The sequence below is a fragment of the Hippoglossus stenolepis genome, chromosome 16 (assembly GCF_022539355.2).
Source record: "Hippoglossus stenolepis isolate QCI-W04-F060 chromosome 16, HSTE1.2, whole genome shotgun sequence".
In the NCBI taxonomy this organism is placed as follows: Eukaryota; Metazoa; Chordata; class Actinopteri; order Pleuronectiformes; family Pleuronectidae; genus Hippoglossus; species Hippoglossus stenolepis.
The window spans coordinates 19,743,392-19,768,199 of NC_061498.1; the positions used below are offsets into that span (position 1 = coordinate 19,743,392).

The following is a 24,808-nucleotide window of genomic DNA, read 5'->3' on the forward strand; positions in this document are numbered from 1 at the left end:
GGGTTTGCTAGTTCTTCTTACTTATTTCTTTATTGACTGTCCATTTTTCCATTTCATAACATTTAAATGTGTTCTCTTCTGTCCTCAGCATCAGGAGGAGCTGAAAGTGGAAGCAGCGGTGAGAAGAGTCCTACCAGCGGGTCGTCAGCGTCATCTAAGCGGGCTCGTACGGCGTACACCAGCGCCCAGCTGGTTGAGCTGGAGAAGGAGTTTCACTTCAACCGCTACCTGTGCCGGCCACGGCGCGTGGAGATGGCCAACCTGCTCAACCTCTCTGAACGCCAGATCAAGATCTGGTTCCAGAACCGACGCATGAAGTATAAGAAGGACCAGAAGTCCAAGGGCCTGAGCTCCAGCTCTGGTGGACCCTCACCGACCGGCTCCCCGCCCCTGACCATGCAGTCTTCCGCCAGCTTCCTCAATTCAATACACCCCATGGGTGGGGGAGGGGGGTCAGGCTATGATGCCCCATCTCCACCATCTTTTGGCAAGCCCCACCAGGGAGTGTCTTACTCCATGTCCACTGCCTACTCCAACGTCCCCATGAAGGGCTGCCCCTCCCAGCAGAAGTACGGCGCCCCAGACCCAGACTATGGTGACCCCCATCCCCACCACAGCCTAGTGCAGGCCACCAATGCAGGCTATGGGACTCCCACCAACATGCAGGCCAGTCCAGTCTATGTGGGGGGTGGCAGCTATGTGGAACCCATGCCTGGCTCGGGGCCCTCCATTTATGGGCTAAACCACCTAGGCCCCACACCACCCCACCATCAAACAATGGACTACAATGGCGGAGGGGCTATGTCAGCCGCCAACCAGCACCACGTGGGTGGGGGGCCCCCCCCGGGTACCTGTGACCCACCCACACACCCCACATACACTGAGCTGTCAGCGCACCACACCTCGACTCAGGGCAGAATCCAGGAAGCACCCAAGCTCACTCACCTGTAGCAGGTTTGGAAAAAAAATGACAACGTAGGAAATAGTGAAGTTGACACAGATCAAGTAACACGACGCGACTCACTAACAGACTAACTAACATGTGGGGACTGTACTGCTGCCATGGGACGACAGGGGAGACAAAACAAGACAGACTGAAGACATCCCGTGGTTTGTCCTGTGCTCTACAGTCAGAAAGGGGGGCAATAAACCCCACCCTGTATCCACTGCCTTCATAAAGAGCCCCATCAAGTCCGATCAGGGCCAGGGCTTTCGCTGTTTCCTTCAAAGTGCAGACAATTTAATTGCAGTAATTTTACCCAAACCATAAACTATTCATGCTGACACAAATTTGCTCTAAATGAGGAATAGCACATTTCATTTATTAGAGGACGTTGTCTGTGATTTAAATTCTTCATTTCAGATCCGTTGATTCCTTTGTTACCAATCCTCACATGAACCCTTTTATAGAAATATTGTCCCTACTCCGAGTGTGTGACTTGTGAATCACTCTGTAGGCAGGGGAGAGAAGGTGCACAGTCACTTGTTCCCAGTGCTCCCCTGAGAACAGTAAAGCTCCTCTTGGGGCACTAGTGCAGAGGCATCACCGACAGCATGATTCTAATAATACGACTGCACAGTCAGTCTGAAAACTCCCAATATTAACTATGGAATATTCCAAAAAGCTTTTCGTGAAAACATTATTCAAATAACATCTAAATTAGAGTACTTTACTGTGTTATGTTTTATATTTACATTACTAGGGAAAATATTGGAAACATAATTATCTACTAGTGATAAAACCCATCCTCCATGGATATCTAATACATTACTGGACTTTACCGGACAATTGTTGCAGTTCAGCTATAGCATTGAGTAAAAAAAAGCCCATAATGGCTGTGTTAGAGCTATACGTGGTGTAAAATTATACATTGATAATAAAATCTCCCCCCTAAGACACACATACACAAACAGCTCTCCCGCCTGGTAAATGAAATAGTTGGGATTTTAATGGGCAGTTAACGAGGTGGTTAGATTTATGGCGCTGAGCTCTCTCCCCCCCAGGCAACACATGTTGTTGTCAGCCGAGCTGAGCTATGTGGAGGGCCCTGCCTCTCCATCAGCCGCAGAGGAAGAGCAGAAATATGTATGTCTGAAGCTGGTCTTCTTCTGGCTCATCCCCCCCCCCCACCAGATTCCACAGAGCACATAAAACCACTGGATGGTCCTCCCTTCACTGTCTCTTTTTGTCTCACCCGTCGTACCTGTTTCTGTCAGACAAGACTCAATCACAAGTAACCCACTGTCTCCTGTCTGTAGCAGCAGCACATGGCTTCTGAAGGAGGCAGAAAATAGCCCCCCCATACACACACACACACACATACACACACACACACACACACAGCCTCACACATCCATCACCGCACATGCACTCACCACCACCTCCATCACTCTTAACAGGGTTTATGAAGCTACAAGCTCAAAGGCTAAGCTAGCTCCCATAGAGACATATGTGGGTCAAGCTATGTTGGCTAATCACACGTTCGCACATGCACACGTAGCAGTGCTAAGCTAGCTTCCTTTCATTGACACACACAGCCAGGTTTGCCAGCTGTTGACATCTTCAAACAAACACACAAGAGGACATGGAAGAGACATTTTTAAATGTTCTTATTTTAGCACATGAGTGACACAGGGTAACTAATAAGAGTGGAGAACACTATTTATTTATGTTGGGGTAAGTCATTGCCCTCCTCTCTCTCTCTCTCTCTCTCTCTCTCTCTCTCTCTCTCTCTCTCTCTCTCTCTCTCTCTCTGGAAGGGTTCAATGACATTAGCGCCACACCATTGCGCAAAAGTCCACATTTTGTATTGTTTTTTTTGTTCTGTTCTCACATATCTTTCACTTTTAACGTGGATACAGGGTATATATTTGAACAAAAATGCATGTCCCAGGAATATGAGATGGTGTGTATCACACATTTTTAAAAACAACTGGTTTCGTTGGTCTGAATGGTCAGTGAGTGCAGTGTGGGGCAGCACACACTACAGCCCTGTGCAAAACAATTAGTAACAAGCTGCACTGCACTCACTGATGTTCACAAAGTGAACTAGTGGTTTTTAATATGCAGATTCGTACACATGCTTTTCACATCGGGGCATTATTGTTGCACTTAGAGTTTACATTTTGATGGGTAAAGGTAAAAAGAAAAATAATAAAATCTTATTTTGAAGACGGAAGGCCCTCCAATCAAAGCGTCTTTCGCCAATGTGTGTTCAAGTGAACATTCATATCTAAATATTTATTTGTTATAGCCAGTTTAAAAAGACTTTCTGTTTTGTATTATTATTTATCCTTCATGTATTTATATCGAGAAAAAATACTGTACTTTTTTAGTATTTACCTGTTATGAAAGAAAAAAAAAAAACAACGTTGTTTCTTGTCCATTGTACTGAAGTTAAATTTTTTAGTTCTTGTATTTTAGAAGAAAATAAGTAGTTTTTATGTTCCTATAATGACCCTTGTACATAAATGTCTTGGCTTGTACAAGGAAAAGGTAAGGATGGGGATTGGTGACCCACCCTTGCATAGTCAGAAAAGTTAGACAAACTATTAGCTGGAAAAAAAGTCTTTTTGGAGAAAAAAACAAACTTCTTTCTTTGTCATTTGTAGCTCGCTTTTCTTTCACTGTTGAGAGAGTTGTCTGTCGAGCAATTCTTTAATAAAAGGTTATGTTATTCAGAGCTATCGTCAGTTTTATTCAGACTCTCAGGACTCACGGTCTTTCAGGTATCGAAGGTCATTACCCACAAGAGCATCCTGCCTGACAAAGCAGGTCCTCATAGGCAGCGTCACTGTCAGGTGAAAGTCTGCTAACACCAGTCGTATTGATTGTCATGGCAACAAACCACCACTCTTTTTCACTGCTGGGTTTTGCTTGGCTTCCAGCTGTGCCAAAAAAGATGGGTGCACGCCAGGTTTACAACTCAAACCTTCACGCTGATGCATGTTCTGGTTGATTATCCTCTTTTTTGAAGGTGACATATTCCCTACTAACCTTTAAACATCAGCTGGTTAAGAACACAACAAAGACTTTGCTGTTACTATATTGTATCTAAATCTTTTGTGCAAATGATTTGTCTGATTCATGATGTGTATTGTTTACAGTGCCTCACATATAATTGACCATTGAGTGATGGTGAGTGAGGCAACAAAATGCTTAAGATCTGTTGTTGGTGTGACCTCTTTTATCCAGCAGCCCCTGGTTCAGAGATGACGTGACACTGATGTCAGTATCAGGCCAAAGGATCAGCATCACTGTCACAAATCACTCCCAATTATTATTATTGTATAAAAAACTAGACATATTTAACCATTAGGAAAACTTTCAATCTGCTCTTGTCTCCTGTGGCTTTACAAAGGTTTCTTGCAGGATGCTTGGCAAACATAGCAATCATACTTTACAATGCTGCTGTTTAGCTGCTGGTTAGAGCCAAGACTCCACAAACATGAGGAGGGTTGCAGACTGAGGAGGAAAAGTTGGTTTGTTAACTGATAAATCATTGTTCAAAGTCTGTTCTCACGATTTGTTCAGGCGCTGAACGAATCGTATAAGTCTATAAATTAAATTAGGGGGAAATTAATGTGAGCAGAGTGATTTATTGTGAAAAAAACTGATCTGGGCTACTTTGAACTCCCTTAAACATGCAACCGATGCTGCTGAAGTGTCCTTGTGCAAACCACTGAAACCCGACCTGACCTCTAAACTTGGACGTATTTGCATGAGAAAAATTTGTTTCTCTGCTTGAACATTCCTCATGTTTTCCCTCAAGATTCACAGTTGTGGTTTTTTATAGAGCTACTTCTGTGGAGTAGTCTGACATCTCCTTGGCTCTATTCTGAAAATGGTGAGCAAGACCTTGAAGTCTGTGTTGAAGCTTTAGGAAAAAAAACATTAGCAGGCGGCCCCTTGTGTAAATATTTAGTAATCAGATTTAGTGATCGATTCATGGCCCCAAAACTCTTGGACAGTCCAGTGGACGATGAGTGTATGGAGGTCAGCCATGTCTCTGCTGACAGATTTTATGTACTAGTCTCTGTGCATGCAAACACCACCACTGTGCACCTACACTGTTCTGCTAATGAATCAACTCAACCATTTGAATGTGTCTCTTTATCACTGCACTGTTCGGCTCCCTGGGTTGATTTTTTTTACTTTTAATGTACAAAAAAGCTAATTTTCATTGTTGGGTAGTAAAATAGTTTCACTTGGAGACACAAGATGAGTCCCCTGTGACACAGACTGGGGTGTCACTGTATAAAGGGAAGCAGAAGCTGAGAACTTCTCCCTTTATCTCTTTGTCTCCATGTTTCTTACACACAGACACGTGATGATCCTCGTGCTTCCAGTTTGTCCTGTGTTAATGTTTATGACCAAAATATTGCCCTGAGGCCTGAGCCTTGGCCTGGTCACATGGTCTCTAACCCCACCCCACCTCTCTCTCTCTCTCTCTCTCTCTCTCTCTCTCTCTCTCTCTCTCTCTCTCCTGGGCTTGAGAGCAGCAGCTTAAAACTTGGAACATAAATCAGGCTCCCATAAATAATGGCCGCACTTCCCTTTACATCTCCGTTGGACTAACAGACAATAAAAACACCAATAAGCAGAGATTGGATCTAATTTATTGCCTCATAAAAGCAGACGTAGAGCTCGGCTCGACTGCAGCTGAAAACCGCTCAGCTCACACTGTGCAACACGCTCACGCGCACGTACACAGCACTGCTGCACAGTGTAAACTCTACAGAATATAACAGAGCATTAATAAGGTGACGAGTGTGAGGCTGAAACCTGTTTAAATGGTCACATGTGATCTATATCTGTGCAGCGTGCAGCTGCTCTCAGCTTCCAAATCCTAATAATAATGATAATAATAATATAGTAACCTATAAGCTGGTGGAAGCAGTAGCTGTTTTTATAGGATGAAAACAAATTATTTCACTCCATAGACTAAACAGAATGGCGTCTACAATTAAATTGTTATCATATAACATCTGAAACTATTTCATTTAACAATTTATTTAGCTCGAAACCCGGCCCTGGATCAATCAAAATCAATTATTACTAATTCTTGTTATTAATTTAAATTAAAGTTTTTATTTAGATCTCAAGGGAAAATAAGAAAATAGACATTATCAGTAACGTAATGCCGAAGTGGAGACTGCACATAGGGCTACAATAAAATAGAATAGAAATAAATTAAATTACATTTAAAAAAGAAAATGGAATAAAATTGGATAATTCATACACAGTCCACATCTTCAGTAGTAATCCACACTCCCAGGGTAATGGTCGTCGTGCTGTCCACCTAAACTCCACATAAACCGGGAAGAATTTTACAATAAAAATGTCTTTAAAAATAAGTAAAAGAACCTGTAAGCAGAGCGGTGAGGAGTATTGAGCTCAGTCAACAGCTTGTTGTTTGGGCTTGTGTTTGCTGTGTGTGTGTGTGTGTTCATGCAGCCTCGGCCTACTCACTGCCTGCGCCTTTCTCTTTGCGCTCAATAGCCCCTCACTCCCACACACGTCCCCGCTTTCTCTGGCTCCCTCTCCCTTGTTTTGTCAGAGTCATCGGGTGAAGCCAAATGGCATGGGAAACAGAGTCGAGCTAAACAGCCTCTACCCAATTGGCTCCAGTTTCTGATTTTTTTTTTTTTTAATTCAAAAGCTAAAATGTTTCCTTGCGACGTTTCCATGTGCGTAAGAGCTGCGCGTAAAAAGCGTCGTGAAGATAACAAACCGTGGAGCTAAAGCAGAGAGGGTGAGACTGGAGCTTCCCTTGTTATTGAGGCAGAGAGCGGCCCACTGTCAGCCTCTTTGCAGCCACAGAAAGATTGATCACCGCACTTCTTTTTTCCCCACTCGGGCTTCCACGGGCCCTCCCCAAAATATCCTCTGCTAAACTCCCGAGGTCCTGATCTTTATTTTTAAAAAAAAACCCTACATGTGCGTTGTGTAAAGTGTGAGGGCCGCGCACTGCTCACTTATCACTCACTGTTACGTTCACGTCCCTGCAGCCGTGTTATTACTACTGCTGTTATAGAGGAACATGTCTCCTCTCCTTCATGGTATCATGGAGCGACCTCGCTGTGAACCCTCTCTCTCTCTCTCTCCCTCTCCGCGTAAACACACCGTACATTTTTAACTCTCTCTCACACACACACACACACACACACACACACACACACGCACAAACACAGACACACTCTGGTTGGGAGAGAGAAACATGCGAGCTTGCAAGAATAATATTGGAGTCTGCGTGCAGAGACTATTTTAGGTTGAGATTATATTTGGACAATATCTATAGGTTTCTCTCTTTCTTTGAACACGCACGCACGCACGCTGCTCGAACGCCTATTTTAAAAGGTATAATGATTAAATACATAAAGAGACCTCGTTAAAATACAAAAAAATATACACTTACACTTGGGCTCTCTTCTCACCTCCTCTCAGATAAATCTAACCTTCTCTCTGTCTGATCTGGGTAAATCTCTCCATCCTCCTGTCCTCCTGAGCCACTGCGCCACCTAAAAGCCCCTCCGCATTTCTTTCTGTGTAAATTTGGGATTTTCAGCTTCTGTCACACTTTATAAGATTAATGAGCTGAGTGCTGTAAACACTGTTTTTTTTTTTGTTTGAGTCCAGAAGGAGCCATATTGCAAACAGAGCTGATTCGAGCTCCATTCGCCGAATGTTCACTGTCATTACATCACTCACAGGATCGAAGGAAAAACATACATTGTGGAGATGCTCTATTGTTTGTGGTACCGGGATGCGCCGCCGACCCGCCGCCCACACGGCGCACATGGCGACCGACCGCCTTCACTCTCCTCTTTTTTTTTTTTGGCCCTCCCCAGAATGTACCCCCCGTTAAGACAAAAGAATGGCAGCTATCATGTGGGAGCCCAGCGCCTGTCTCTGCCACAGCATTTGGTGGAAAAATAATAATGCTGCTTCCCACAGCCATCGCCGCCGCCAGGCCACGGCCACCGATTGGCTGCCTCGGCTCACATGACCAGGAATTGGCTGCAATTTCGTCCCATAGTTGTTCAGTTTAGCTTACCCAGGTCCCCATACGCTAGTAATATCACCAATATACACAATTATTATATAGCCACCGCATTTACGCCACTGCGGTCGGGAGCCTTCACGCTCGTGCGTTTTTTTTCATTTCTTTTTATTTTTTAAGAAGCCATATTGTGTAGTGTGCGTGAGCGGCGTGCGTGTTTATGTGTCTTGTTGTGTTTTTTTTATTTTGGGGAAGGGATTGTTCGGGGGTCTCGTCGTTTGAGGGTGAAACCGGTTGGAGGGAGCTATGAATTTTGAATTCGAAAGGGAGATCGGTTTTATAAACAGCCAGCCATCCCTAGCAGAGTGCCTGACGTCCTTCCCCGCCGCCCTGGAGTCATTTCAAACTTCATCAATCAAGGACTCGACAGTAATTCCGCCTCCCTTCGAGCACACCATCCCCAGCCTCAGCCCCTGCACAGCCAGCCAGCCGAGACCGGCTGCGAGGAGCCAGCAGAACCGGAGAAGCTCTGCCACTAATGGCCTCCAGACGCACCACCGAGGCGCCCAGCAGCCCGGACCGCCGGGGCAGGCCCCCGGCCCGGTCACGGCGACCCCGGCCGGTCCGATGGCCCACGAGTTTCCCTGGATGAAGGAGAAGAAGTCGTCCAAGAAGTGCTCTAAGCCTGGGGGCAGTTCCGGCGGTGGCGGATCCATCATCCCCCCCGCCTCGTCCTCCCCGTCGCCGACCGCCTCCGGGTACCCATCGGCGGGCATCGAGTCACCCACAGGTCGGTATGCAGGGATGCGGGAGCCGGTGCATGCGTGTGTGAGGGGAGTGTGAGGGATGTGCAGCCTGTTTATTGTCTGTGTGCATCTTCATTTCACATCCACTTCACAAATAATTCGTTACATACAACAAGGAGATGACATTGCCTTTTTCCTCCGCTCTCTCTGTGTGTGTGTGTGTGTGTGCGTGTGCGGGTGCGGGTGTGCATTGTGCAGTGCTGTGATGCTGTGTCAACAGGGAAGCCATATCTAGACCCCTGCATTATGCTGCAGTGCTGTGCACACTCTCCCATCATGTATCTAAATATGCACACACTAACACCTTACACACTTTATCTGTGTCACTGAGTGTGTAGCAGCTTCACACTGAGAGCCAACCTCTCACACCAGCATCCTCTCATTTCTCCATCCTCTGGAGCTTCAACTTCCAAAATGTGTCCTGACTATATACAGAATCATGCACGGTGAGAGGGTTTCTTTTCTTCATCCAGCCTGCACATGGAAGCTGCTGATGTTTGTGTGTGTGTGTGTGTGTGTGTGTGTGTCCCTGTGATTTCACATCAGCAGCAGCAGCGCCCTCACATTATATATTCATAGCACAACTGAGATGGTAGCCATATTGGATTGAGGAAGGAAATATAATGGCGAAGCTATGTTGAGGGTGGGGGGTTGGGGGTATGAGCTGCAGCCTCACAACAGACACACTGCACACAATCTGATTTTACAGGGGATTGGGCCATTTCTGTATTTTACATGTTTGCCTTGGCCACACACACACACTTACACACACCTACACACACTTACACACACTCACACAAACTCACACCTCCCATATGTATTTTTAAATGAAAACTCTTGTTTCCTTTTCTTCCTCTCTGGCCCAATTTCCTGCCTTTTCTGCTCTCATTCATAAAGTCACTCATGCTCTTGGTTGCGTTTCTGACAGATAGCGCCACATTCGTTCCACGTCGATATTCCCCACATTTCCCTGCACATTTCCTCCCTGCAGCATGATGTATTTATTTTGCTCTCTCTCGCCTTCCTCTGATCACACGCTGCAGAATCTCAGAGAGAGGCTCTGTGCTCTTTACCGAGGAGAAAGCCCCACTTTGAATTTATGATCATCTGTCTTTATTTGCGCTTTGTTTTTGGGGGGTTTCGCTCTTTCTGTTTTACCAGCACCAAATTGGTCTCATCTAATAGTTTGGTTGCCAGTGTAATTGGAAGGAGTATTTTTTTATGAGATTTGTGTGCGTGTGTTTGTGTGTGTGTGTGTGTTTTTTTATTACTGTTTTATTACAGAGAGCAGAGCCGAGGGGATTTCTGCTTGATGCCGAAGCAGCTTATTTCTTGGCTCCAAATCTAAGACGCAATAAAACTGTAGAGGTTTTACGGGCTTTTCATGAAGTAGATTACAATTTGAAGTTAAAAGGAAATAACACTAAAATAAAAAATGAGCGTAGTTTAAGATTTTCGCACAATAAATCCCCCCCTCGCGTAATTTTTTTCCTCTGTCTCCTTTTATTTGTCTTTGTCCCTGCAGACCCGAGCCAGGCGGGTCTGGATGGTGGAGGAGCCGGGTCCCGACGGCTGCGCACCGCGTACACCAACACGCAGCTGCTGGAGCTGGAGAAGGAGTTCCACTTCAACAAGTACCTGTGTCGGCCCAGGAGGGTGGAGATCGCGGCCCTTTTGGATCTGACCGAGCGGCAGGTCAAAGTTTGGTTCCAGAACCGGCGCATGAAACACAAGCGCCAAACGACGCACCACAGAGACGGCGGTGGAGGCCACGAATCCAGCGACCCGGGCGGGTTCGAGCCGCTGGAAGGCGCCGATGCCTCGTCTCCGTACTCGAGCCAGCCGCTGGAGGCATCTGGTACGGGGGAGGCTACACTGGAGGGCGAGAGGGTCAGCGGCGATCCATCTTCGGCCGCCGCCTACGCTAGTGACAGCGCGGACAATGCACAGCCCACACGGGGAAGGAGGCCGTTCGAGCCGCCCCGAACGCCCACCGCTGCCCGGGGAATCGGGCTCCTCCGAGGTCGCCGCCACTCACCATTCCCCGCCGCCGTTCCCCACCACGAACTCCGCCGACCACCCGGGCCTGGCGGTGGAGCTGAGCGAGGCCGGGCCCGCAGCAGCAGCAGCAGCCGGGGCCGCGTCCGACTCGTCTTTCTCCGAGCAGCGGCACATCTCCATCACCTCCTCCTCCGGCTCCTCTGCTGCCTCCGCCGCCTCCTTATCATCCGCGCTCCCCGACCTCGCCTTCTTCGCCGGGGACCCGTGCCTGTCGCCCAGCCTGCAGAGCTCCCTGGACAGCCCGGTGGATTTCTCCGAGGAGGACTTCGACCTGTTCACGAGCACACTGTGCACCATAGACCTGCAGCACCTCAACTTCTGAGAGCGGCTGCAACACCGAACAATTCAAACTCTAGAAATAACAAGAACGAATTAAAGCGAGGACTGGACGGTCCGGCCTGCGGAGGACGCAGCACTCGACGAGGACTCTGTTGTTTAAAAAGATCAAAGCTTCTCGGCCACATTCCTGAAACATTTCTGAATGAAAATTATGTTGGTTTTAAAATATACTTTTTCTTCTTCTTGCTGGTTTAATTTTGCGGATATAATGTAGTTTAAGAGAGACACGGTTATTTTTTATTTATTTTAAAGATCGAAGGGAAATATTTTTTTTTCTACAATCCAAACCTTGTGGATTTCTTTTCTCCCTGTTGTCCGAATGTCAGGTATTTATTGCCTTTCTTGATTTTGGTTGAAATGAGTGAACACTTCTCGGTGTGTGTGGATTTATTTCCCTTTTGTTCTGGTGCAGCTTCATGGATCTTTACTAACTTCTCAGGAACTGTTCACGGAGCCTAGGTGCAGAAAGCTGGACTGCTTTTAGAAAACTGAAGAATGAATTCACTCTCTCTCTCTGAACGAGACGAGGCGAGAGGGAAGCCCTGCTGATGACCCGACTTTTAGACCCTAGTTTATTTATTCAGATTCTTTAATAGTGAAAATCCAAATTATTTATTGTATATATATTTTCATAGTGGAATAATAATAATAATAAAACATACAAACATTTACGACGTGGCCCATGTTGTTTTGTTTTTATACCTTATGACTTATATGCTATGTATTTTAAATAATTAATGTTATGATAATTATGTCCAGACAGGGCAGTGAATATTTTTATACTTGCAATATTTATATTTTACTTTAAAATAAATAACTCATGTTTTGTATAATACAGTATATTGTATTGTATAATTCCACTACACATCAGCAGTGGTGGAAGTAGTGTTTTTAATATTCTTTAATTGTGAAAATTCAATACCAGCACACACTGTGTGTGTGTGTGTGTGTGTGTGTGTGTGTGTGTTGTGTTGTATATATATATATATATATATATATATATATATATATATATATATATATATATACAAGATTTGTATATAAATATGTATATATATTTATATATATATATGTGTGTGTGTGTGTGTGTGTGTGTGTGTGTGTGTATGTGTGTACACACTGTGTGTGTATATATATATATATATATAGTGCAGATTTCAGTTTTGATTTTGGGCTGTATATAGTTTATACTATACACTCTACACTACACACTATACAACATTAACATGTAGCTTGCTGAAGTGTATGGCACAACTCATGAGTGTTAACTTGGAGATAACTCTGAGAAACAGTGGGCATGATAAAAAGAGGGAAACCAGTCTAAGGCCAAAGCCTCTAAGTGTTTTTCTCTGTCACATGTTAGCTTAGCATGTTTAGCCCTCTCCCTCTGAAGGGAGGCTAATGCTTAGCATGGCATGGACATCCACCAGCAAGTAGCCTTTTAACTGAGTTTATTACAGTGTAACATATCATCTGTTGATTGGACGTGAGCATGGGGTTAGACTGTAGCTGAGGATTGCTAGTTCTCTCCCATTGTTATAGGCCAGTGTGGTGAATGTGTAACCGTGGGTTAGTGTGGCTACAGCTCCCTGCCTGAAGTGTGAGTTGATATGGAGCTAACTAGCTGCACCTCCTCCCACTGAGTCAAAATGGCGCTGGAGACAAAGCAGGATGTGAACAATGAGCAGTGGCAGCCATTACAGGATGACTGGCTCACTGTGACAGGACTAGAGTGTGTGTGTGTGTGTGTGTGTGTGTGTGTGTGTGTGTGTGTGTGTGTGTGTGTGTGTGTGTGTGTTCTCGTCTCTGGGAGGGAGAGAGTCAAGAAGACATAGGAATGATTAGTATCATACAGATTCAAGGCCCATTAATGGCTGAAAGCTTTACTTCTTGTAATACGAACCAATACTGATACTGATACTAATACCACAAATAATAGTGATACTAATATGAATTCTACTTATAATATTATTAACCGTTTCTGTGAAAAACTGATACTCTCTGTAACCCAAGGATTCAGAAAAAAGGAACAAAGAAGGAGCTCAATATTTTGGAATTTCTCCCCCACAAAATTTGTTGTACGTTTTTAATTACTACAACATTGTATTCAGATAAGAGGCAGAATGTGGATTGTATAAGCAGAAAACAACACAACTTGAATTATACTGACTCCAAACCCTGACTGAACAGTCCTAACCTAAACCTTACACAGCAAAATGGGATCATTGAATGGTTTGACCCACATATTCACTGTATACCTGCCTGATTATTTCATATATGGAACATTCACATGTATGATCAATGTGATGAAGTTAACATCTTGGGTAACTGTCAACACAAGGGAAATTGCTCCTTTTCTGTCTGACTTACAAAACACAAAACCTCAGTTAAAAGCAGCGTTGTTGAATTTCAGATATACCACAGATAAGTATATTTGTGCAACACAACTATTTATATGCCTTTGAAATATAATAATACCAATAATATTTGCTGCTGCTACTTCTTCTACTACTTCAGCTTCTACTTCTAATAATAACAACATTAATAATACTTAATATTGATATAAATAATCATAATAATGATAGGTTTAAATAGTGTCAGTGTTGTAACAAGACAAAAGACAATATTTATCAGAATGTAATTTCCTCAGTCCAGCTCATGGGTTCTGAGTACAGTTTTCAGTGTAGTTTTTCCACTGAGATAATCAATACATGAAGGGTCCAGTCCCGGCCATGCTTTAACAGGTGTTAGTAAAATGTTGCAACTACAGTACATCATGTTGTTTTATGCAGACTGAAGCTTGTTGGCAGCTTGGGTTGGCTCATGCTGCTGCACAGTGAGATGGGATATGACAAATGTCATCTTTGATTGTTACTTGTATATCAATAACTGGCCCACAAAACCAGAGTGACGCGCTCTGTCATATTTTCTCTGGTGTGAAGGGGCTCAAATTGCTGGATGCTAAAATGATGAAAAGACAGAGGTCCATCTGAGAAGAAAATCTAAATCAATGAGTTATCTGAATACTATGGGAACTAGTGACATGGTGTAGACAGAAAACAGCAGTGGCCCCAGTATGGAATCATGGAGAACTCCACTGATCTAAAGTAACTTGATGAACTTGAATCCCCAATAAGGACAAAAGTATACTGTGCTACACTATTAGCAATAAGGGTTCCAAAAGTGTTCTTCCTGGTGGACTTTGGTTCTCCCGAACATTGAAGAAGGATCCAAAGAACTCTTTTAAAAAATATATATATTTTTCAAGGGTTCCTTGTAAGACAAAGGGTCAGGAACCATTTTTGTTCAAAGAACCCTTTTTGTAAGGAAATAGTTCTTTAAGGATTGTTAAAAGAATAGGTGTTGGATAAGAAACTGTCTAACCTTTATAAAAGGTACCATCAATTAAAACGGTTTCTATATGGGGACAAGCCAAAGAACCCTGTATGGTTCCAGTAAGCACTTTGATTTCTGAGAGTGTACATCTTAAGAAATTCAATAAAAATGAAATTGCCAAATGCAGCAATGGCAGCAGGGTTGCCCGTACATTACGTTTGTTTATACATTTTGATTACTGTAAACTTAATTCACAGTTTATTACTGCTTTAATTCCCTGTGGTAGACTAAAACAGTGTACACTACTGTATTTATGAGGCTTGAGGTCACATAACATTTCATAATGGGGCTCTTAATACCATAACATTAACATAAAGACTATGTGTTCTATCTGAGGTGGATCCAGCTTGCACTGTGATTGGCTAACATCTGTAAACCATCCCCTGTGACAAAGAAACCTTGAATTGATAATTTCACATCAACCTCGGCTGAACATTAGAACATAAAACTTTGAATGCCTCTCTCATATTTACAATGTAATCTCAACAGGAAGAGATCTATTCAGTATGGAAAGGAAGCATGATTACAAAACTTATCAAATCTTTCAAATGCATCACATAGTAGGTAGGCCTATACTTTAAGAACTGGCAGATATAAAACTAAACAAATGTATTAACTGTAAATTAAGCCTATTCACAAAGTGCATGACTACAGAACTGGGGCGTGCAGCATACATTCACTGCACTCCCTCTCTCCTGCAACCATCCATCTAAGAGTATCTTGTATACAGACAGATTACAGCAGAGTACATCTCTATGCTGGGAGACATATCTCACCTTCTGAGTGCCTGTGTGTGTGTGAGTGTGTGTGTGTGTGTGTGTGTGTTCCAATAATCTCTCTCTTCTGGCTGTCACCGCCTGTCAGCCGGCTGGCATGCTGTGATACACGGACTGCTCCTTTATCTCTTGCATCACCGTCACCGTCACTGTTATGATTTCTGCCGGTGTGCGTTTGTGTGTGTGTCTGATATTGCATAACTCAGAAGTGATAGATCACCCACTTAGCTGCAGTAGTGAAATATGTGAGAGGTAGATTTCTATCAATATGGGCACCAAGAGGAAACTTTACCTTCATGCACACAGACACACACACAGCATCAGGTCTTGACGCACTGCTAGACATTTGCAACCTGCAAGTACATGTGAAGAAGAACTCCTAATGGTAGGTCTGATGTTGCATGGGTCAACATGATTTGATTTAGAAATGATGCCAAAGGACAACAAAATGGCTGCTGTGGCATAGTGACCAAAAGAAGGAGGTCACAAGCAGCGGAAATTAGTTTTCACCATTGTATAGCTGGGCTCAACCTTGGGCAAGCCCAACCGAGAGAACCCCTGGGTAGACCCAGAACTCGCAGGAAGGACTACATATCCCGTCTGGCCCTGGGGACGCCTTGAGATCCCCTGGAAAAGCCGGAAAGCACAGCTAGGTAGAGAGACGTCTGGGATACCACACTTGGTCGGCTACCTCGTCAACCCGAGTCAGGATAAGCGGAAGACAATGGCTGGATGGATGGAACAAAATGGTTATTTTTGCACAAGGGACTTCATCAGAAGAAAAACTTTTTTCATATTGATTATATATTATATTATTGAAAATGTCTGTCTTTCATAACTTACCACAACATTGCTTATGAGGAAAAATTGATAATTATACCATATGAAAACCATCATACAAAGTTTTCTTAACCTCTGATTCTAATTGACTCTTCATATCTCTAAATGAATTCTCCTATTCTAATTAAGTCCCCTCCACTCAAACATGTGCTTTGCGTATTGCTGCCTGACGGTGATGTTTGAGCTTCGCTGAACGTTTGTTTCCACATTCATCTGCTGGAGTGAGGACGTTTCTCAGTGGTCATTTAAAATCTGAGTTTAAGAAACAGGAATGCACCAGCAGGATTTGTGACGTCACTACTGTTATGGAAGTGTGTGACTTACGCAAGTGAGTTGCGGAAACTTGACATCTCCATGTCAAATACACTGAGAAGGGACTTTACGGTGAACTAGGTGACGCCTTGTGTCCAGTAATTACATTTTTAAAAGTGTTTGAGGGTTGTGAATTTTTAAATGATGAGAAAAGAGAGCATGATATTACATACAATATAACAATACAATTAAAAAAATGACTAGATCTATGTTACATATGTTGTTGACTTTTGTACTAACAGTATCCAAAAATGTTCCATCAAAGTTCAAAATCGGAGAAATCCCCAATTTTATTCATAGTAATGGGACGTTAAATATTGGTCTGCTTTTAATTGCGTCACATTAGTTTTACCTGTAGCTTTGCCCGTGTCTGCTAAAACTTCCAGGGCAAATGATGCATGAAGGAAAGAGACACTGCTAGCCAGTTAGCCAGTTAGCTAGTCGGCTGTTTGTTCCTTCTGCTGTTTGTATCGGTAACTCAAAATGGATCTCGATTATTTATTAATATTTGCTTCATTACGTAGAAAAACTGTGATACATCACTTCATCCTCGAACATGACTTGTATCTGAGTCATGCCATGTAGACTTTCATCAGCAATGATTGTTTTGATTGAGAGTCCCCTAGTAGACAAAGTTAATAATTGTACGTTCAAATTGAAGTTTTATTGAGTAACTTTATTGGAGTATGTCTGGAGGCACATCTGTCCCTACATTTATACAATCAAACTACAATTAAATGTTCTATTAACCTAATGAAGATATGTTCAGAAGATATGTTGTCAATTACCTTGACTTTGGGGTAGATTCCTCCTCTGTTGTTGAACGGCTTTACTCTATGCTGCCATCACTTGAACGAAATGTTTCTTTTCCAAAGTTCATGTAGGCCCTGCCGATGAATACAGTGATTAGCCATGATGACAAATGGCAGGATCTTAAAGGGATAGTTCATCCAACAATGAAAATTCACTCAGTATCTAATCACCCCTATGCCGATGGAGGGGTAGGTGAAGTGTTTGAGTCCACAAAACCCTTTTGGAGTTTCAGGGGTAAACTTTGTTAGAGCAGAATCCAATACAATTGAAGTGAATGGTGAGTCCTTCTTCAGACATAATACAACAACGAGTATGGAGGCATGTTGTGTTTTTTCTGTTGTTTTATTTATTTTGTTTTGTGGACTCAAATACTTCACCTATTTTCCTTTTTTCATATAATTACACCAGGTACAATACCAAGAGAGGAGGGACTGTCCAAACAGTGCACATATGAATGTGTGTAAAGATGAATGATGCACCTTCATCTTCACCTGCTCACTCCTGCTGTACAAAAAAGATGCCAAAATATGCCATACATGGATGCTTGCGGTTGTGACATCATCATTTGGAGCCAGAATCTGTGGAGTAGTGATCATAGAGTGGAACCGCGGTATCACGGTGCTGCTGCTTCACCTGCCTGACCACTTGTGAGATCTTTTCAGCTGACAATCATGACGTGGCACAACATTACAAATCATATCACATGAACACTTGAACATACATCAATGTGATATACAAAATTCAAAATTCACCAATGTTGAATCTGAGATGACACTACTCATCCTGTACATGTGTTTATATGTATGATATTTATATTTCATATTTTTGTGATGTATTTTGTAAATTGGTTAAGATTTTATTTCTATACTGATATGGACCTTCAAGGGTGAAATAAAGCTTAACTTAAGTTAACTTGTACTTCATGTCTCACCTTAACAAGAGAGAGTTCAAGGAGGAGGATGCTCTGGTACCATCACAGGGAAACTTTGCCAACAGCAGTAGAACCAATTGTTACGTATTGAATTGTGTCTGTCGCCATATTTCCAGCCACTATGGTGACATGATGTCCTTGGATCAGATGTGTGATATCTGACATCACAGCACATGTTTCCAAGGCTCTGACCTTTGACCTTGTGTAGCCTATAAAGCTGATGATTGAGAGACAGAAGGATATAGGTCACAGCATCAGGAGAACATCTGCACCATCATTTCTGCCATGCTCTGTTTATTCAGTTGTGTTTGTAAATAATGTGTTTGTTAGCATCCAGTAAGCTAAGTTATCATCTGCTCTGAGACGTATGATCAATGCTCCAGCCTCTGAGGGCCCCATCAATACACACACACACAAACACACACACACGCATGCAGTGCTGTATATTGAGTTGTCAGGTGGGAGCCATGGAGGATACACACCAAACAGATATCCGTGTGTGCGTGTTGATGCACCCCTGCAGTCTCCGAGGTCAATAAAGAGCCATTCCACTGGATTTACTGTTATTTACCAAGGGACCAACAGAGACAATTGTCAGTCAATCCAACTACACCAATTACCAGCCAGTAAACAGACTGCTGAGTGGTCAGCTCACACCACAACACTAACCAGCAGCAGCGGCTTTAGAGCTAAACTGTACTGTTTGAGAAAAGAAACAATAAAGCCATGACAAAAAAATACGTGGTTAATATTTGGCATTTACCCCTTTCATTACATTTATCAATAGTGTGCCATTCATTTCTATGATTGAATGAGCTCTTTGTTCAAAAGAATCAATTATAATCAAGGGTTGGGATGATTTAAATAAAATGAATTCATGAACCAAAGTCTTCGTCACTATTCATGTTTATTGCTTTAACCTGAGGAAATTGGATGGAAAATGTTTACATCTAGTATTTTATAGAAACAATAAATTAGCCCATTCAACACAATCATTCCAGTCTACACGACACAAGGGGCAGTGTTACTGTGTTTGTGTTACAAATGTTTTCTTGAGTTTGATGCATGTACACTGTGTCTCAGGGTCCTTCTTAACCATCTCATTGGAGTAGAACTACTTTGTAGACTTTTATACTTTTCAGCCATGTGTAAATATGAACCCTCAATTTACAAATCTGTGTGAACACATTTTTACCCCCACCCCCAATTTGTAGCTGAGCAATGTGGTGAGAAAATGAGAAGATCTTAAATATTCTTTGTGGATTTTGAGGTCTTGTGGTCTTCACACAAGCACACAAGCAAACACACACACACACACACACACACACACACACACACACACACACACACACACACACACACACACACACACACACACACACACACAGAGGTAGGAGGAAGACAACACATCTTTTTTCCCCATGTTTACTTGTGTACACCCACAGCCCCTTATGACCCTTCTGGTTGAATGTGAGCACACGTGTTAGTCCATGGTTTCATACTTTTAGACTTCTCCACTCTGGCTGTCTGTGGAATGCAGCTCCAAGCCGATCAGTTCCTGTGAAATAAGTAACCAACTCATAAACATATTTTCCTTCTTCTTTTTTAACGATTCAGTAATATTCCAAAACTAGTTTTTAACTAACTTTGAACCAACAGGAGGAAAAGGTGCATTTATTGGGGAGTACTTGCAGAAGAATCTTTATTTCTTTATTTGGTTCTCCAGTGAGTATTTCTGGCATCAGGATGGTGTGTGTGTGTGTGTGTGTGTGTGTGGTATTAACTCAAAATAAACTATGGTGTGTATACACTGTAGTGTCTATGGTAATGAAGGAACATGACTCCCAGAGGTACAGTGTGGTTCATTGATGTGTTTTAATAGTTTTTGGAAAATATTGCTCTCTGGCTCAGAGGAATAAGATATAACAGACTTTGGATACAGAGACAAACAGGCCAATGCTCTGGATCTTCTAGAAAAGAAATAGAGAATGGACTCCAGTTCTCACAATGTTCCCTGCATAACCTTTTAAATTTCAACACTAAACTGATTCGCCTTTTACCCACAGTTCCACGCAAAAATACGAAGGGCTGTCTGTTGGCTGGAGGGAGTTGTTGTCCTGCGTGGCCCTTCTCCTCTGCCGTAGCCCGGGTGTAAATGTGTTGTGCAGATAAGAGCGGCAGAGCTGACAGCAGCTTATCAGAGATGGCTGATAGTAGCGAGCCAGCTCCTCCAGCTCTGATTTCCCTCCTCCGCTCTGCGCTGCTCTTGTCCTATTATCATCCCGTGCTCACAGGAGTATGACACCCCAACCTTTGACCTCTGTTTGAACATGTGTTTGGTTATTATTTATTTTACAGCTTCATATTCCCCCCAAGCAGTGGCTGCAGCCGCGGCATGAAGATGCATCAAGCTCCAGTTCTTCTGATGGCCACTAGATGCTGTCGTCAAAAAATGTTTCACTGGGCTGAAATGAACGGGAAAATCTGTACGGAATTATTTCTAAACCACTTGTGTCTCCTTGCATGACATGTTTTCAGTTGTGACTGTTGCTATGAGGATGTTGTGATTCACCAAAGCTTACTGGGAAACACTTGATTACTTTTGGTTTCAAATTCCGGTTTTGCCGGGGTCTTTCAGTGTGGGTTTAGCATGTTCTCCATGTGTCTGTGTGGGTTTTCTCCCGGTACTCCAGCTTCCTCTCACAGTCCAAACACATGCAGATCGGGGTTAGGTAAACTGGAGACGCTAAACTGAGCGTAGGTGTGAATGGCTGTTTGTCTCTGTTTGTCGGCCCTGTGGTACGCAGGTGAACTGCCTCTCGCATAATGTCAGCTCTGATATTGAAGTGCTTTTGATAATAGATGGATGAATAGTCAAATACACATGATAAACTTAACAGCATTATAGTTACAAAGTGAGAGTCAATGCACATTCAGAATCTGAGGGAAGTGAGTGATGAAGTGATCTGCTGTAAGCTGTTACTAATAACAAACCCATCAGTCTAATCAAAAATGTTTCTCATATTAGGAGATGAGCATCTGTGATGGTTTAGCTGGCGATGTTTAGTGCTAGTAGGCCTCCGTGAATAATGATAATCAGACTGAGTGTCATACGTCATAAGCTTCTTCATGTCTGTAAATTATTGTCATAAAACCAGCTCATAGGTGCCTCACAACCTAAGGGAACTGGTTTATGTAGCTTTATACTTATCTGATGTGTCAGCTTTTAGAGTGGTTAACATAACTGTCAGTAGTCCTGAATGTCTGAGGAAGCTGTTAATGGTTTGAGTCATGTGTTGTTTACTGCTGAAGAGAAATAAATGTTGACTGGTGTCTCTTATCAGCTACATTTTTGAGTCAAGCTCAAGAACCTGCTGGTATACGACTCTGGTTCACAGCCAGCGTTCTGGTAAAGTAACAATGTAAAACAGTCCATATGAAAACTGGACACATTGAAACTGTAGGCTGAACGGACACAATGCTTTTTATACTGAGCCAACCCTGTCTCCAACAAAATCCAGCTGCTCTCCAACATGCAAGTCTGGACATTCTCCTGAAATTTTCCAGAGTGGTTGTGTTTGAGAACCCAAATGTCTGAAGCAGTTGCTCCAGAAGTTTTCAGGAACTTGTCCTGCCAGCCACCTTATTCTAGAAATGTTATTATTGTTGCTAACATGACTCCGACAATCTCCTGCTGCATTCTTCAAATGTAAAAGACAAACTCTGGAAAAATCCCTGGACCTGGTTATCTGGACATTTTCCAGAGTTCATGTCTGAAAACTGTTTTAAATTCACAGAACTGCTTTTGCACCAAAACTGTGGTAACAACCTGGCCGCTGGCTGGATTATGTCCCATATGAATGGGGTGTTACATGTATAAATGGTAGGATGGTGGCTGTCTGTATTCACTGTGTCTTTGTGTTCATAAGGCAAAACATTTGGGTAAGGTTAAGTAGAGACCATATTTTTGGGTAAAAGCATATACAATTTCGCAAAAACAGTTTTTACACAGTAGATAGGCGGAAAAGTTGTTGTATTGATATTAGGTAATGTGACAGCAAAATGGAAATAGATTCAGGGAATTAATTATGATGTATAGAAATCACACGACTTAGGCTAAATGTTAGATAAGTTTTCTCCCTGTCATTATGTGCAGACCAATGAGAAGACTGCAATGATCCTTGAATTAATACAAGAAACAAACAATGTGTTTTCTGCCATCAAGCTTTCCATCATGTAGTAAAAAAACAAATGGAATGGAAAAATATTGTAAGACATGAAACTCCTGTTGCATAAATAATCGACTTTAGTGAAGTTGAATTTATTTAAGTGAAAAACCAAAAAGGAACAGTTTAGAGGATCTACCTGTCCACTTAGCCTTCTTTACATTATGACAGACTGTAACAGATACAACACAAACAACATCACTGACCAAACTGAATGCAGTTTAATTTCACGTTTAGATTTATTCCTTCAAATTTGATCTTATGCAGTAAAAACACCATGAAGAAAAGAAGTTGTCTCTTTGCCGCACTGACAGCTTCTCTTTCTCTTTCGTCTGAGATGTGTGTGCGTGGACGTTATTTATAACAGTTAATAGATGCTTTTATGTGTCTGCATCTGTGGCTCAGGTTTCAGAGCTGAAGTAAGATTGGAGGCAGTCTGGATGCACAACCCCTCTTTCTTCCACTCTTTCATCATCTCTCTTTCACTCTCCCTCCTATATCATCTTTCATGATTTTCAGAAAGCCCCTCATATCACACACACACACACACACACACACACACACACACACACACACACACACACACACACACACACACACACACACACACACACACACACACACACACACACACACACACACACACACACACACACACACGCACGCACAGACACTTTTCCTGGAATACTGGAGCGTAGGTTCCTGGTTCTGGAGTCATCTGACCCGTCTGGACTTTGAGACAGACAGAGAAAGCAGAAGGAAGAAAACATTCAGTCCGGTCATGTTGGCACGTTTCTACAAAGCAATGTGTTCATTCCATACAGATGTAAATAGTTATTGCTAATATTACTGCTTTGATCAAGGACTGTGATCCATCCTGGAAGGACATGACAAATATGTTTCTAAGTCAAAAACAGTAAGAGATAGTCTTGGTATGTTGTGGGTCTTCGCTGATACTTAAATTCCACTGCTGACTTGAGACAAGACAGATGACCCCACATGAGGTGCAAAGGTCAGTCTGTGAAGAAGAAGAGACCCTGCAAACCAGCAGCATGTTAGGAAGTTGTGATATTCTTGAGGCATTTGGTAAAAACAATAAAATAAAATGATTTAAAAGGGATAGTTCACCAAAAAAGGAAAATTCACTCATTATCTACTCACCACTATGCCGATGGAGGGGTGGGTGAAGTGTTTGAGTCTACAAGACACTTCTGGAGTCTCAGGGGTAAACAGTGTTGCAGCCAAATCCAATACAATTGAAATAAATGGTGACCACTTATTCAAACGTAAAAAACAATGGTATGTGCGAACATGGCTCAAAGTCTGACGTGGCTATTTAACCTAAAACAGACATTTAACCTAAAAACATGGTGTAAATGATGCTGTTTTGAGTCGAATTTGAATGTTGGAGCTTGCAGACACTTGGATGACACCACAGGAGAAGTATGGAGTATGGAGGCATGTTATGTTTTTTTTCTGTTGTTTTTTTAACTTTTGAAGAAGTGGTCCGCAGTTACTTCAATTGTATTGGATTTGGCTGCAACGCTGTTTACCTCTGAGACTCCAAAAGGGTTTTGTTGACTCGAACACTTCACCCACCCAATTTTTTTGGTGAACTATCCCTTTAAATAGTCGGGATCTAAATTTGTTGTTGTTGTTCATTGTGTTTAAATTTTACCCTGTGTCATATAATCTTTTAGATAGATAGATAGATAGATAGATAGATAGATAGATAGATAGATGGATAGATAGATAGATAGATAGATAGATAGATAGATAGATAGATAGATAGATAGATAGATAGATAGATAGATAGATAGATAGATAGATAGATAGATAGATAGATAGATAGATAGATAGATAGAGGCCTCCTAGTGGCTTACTTAGTGTGTGGGTGTGGGGGTTCTTGGATGTAATATTGAGCGTTTTGTTCCTAACACTACAACACTGCAGTCAGTAGATATGAAGATGGCAAATATTTGGATGATTATTTTGCCATTTGAAGGAAAACTAACAAACCTTCCCCTCAGTTGAAGCCTCACATCTGCATATTTCTCTTTGTTTCATATCTATAATGAAACTTTTTGAATTTGAGCAAAACAAACACTCCTTTAGAAAGTATATATGGGATTATTTCACTATTATCTGGTGCTTTTAGACTAAATTGTTAATAAAGCAACAACAACAAAAAACAACCATTATTTGCAGCTGAGGTAAAGCTGAGCCCTGCACCCTGCAGCTCAGCTTCCCTGCAGAGCCAGGTTCATTTTGAAAGGTATTCCAGCTCTGCCTGCCTCAGTTGCAT

General features: G+C 42.5%; 2 protein-coding genes across 3 annotated transcripts in view; both read left to right on the top strand.

Moving 5' to 3' along the window:
- The window catches only part of hoxb3a (homeobox B3a), a 39,285-nt gene extending 35,602 nt beyond the window's left edge, over positions 1–3,683 (top strand). For both annotated transcript variants that reach the window (XM_035180004.2, XM_035180003.2), the window contains one exon: positions 89–3,683. In XM_035180004.2, coding sequence (XP_035035895.1) covers positions 89–951 — 863 coding nt within the window. In that variant the 3' untranslated portion in view covers positions 952–3,683. The remainder of the gene's footprint in view (positions 1–88) is intronic.
- A 4,250-nt stretch (positions 3,684–7,933) lies between these two features.
- Positions 7,934–11,342, top strand: hoxb2a (homeobox B2a). Its single transcript, XM_047343723.1, is given in 4 exon segments — positions 7,934–8,797; positions 10,335–10,371; positions 10,373–10,764; positions 10,766–11,342. Coding segments are annotated over 4 exon segments (1,344 nt in total). The 5' UTR covers positions 7,934–8,309; the 3' UTR covers positions 11,193–11,342.
- Positions 11,343–24,808: the final 13,466 nt, after the last annotated feature.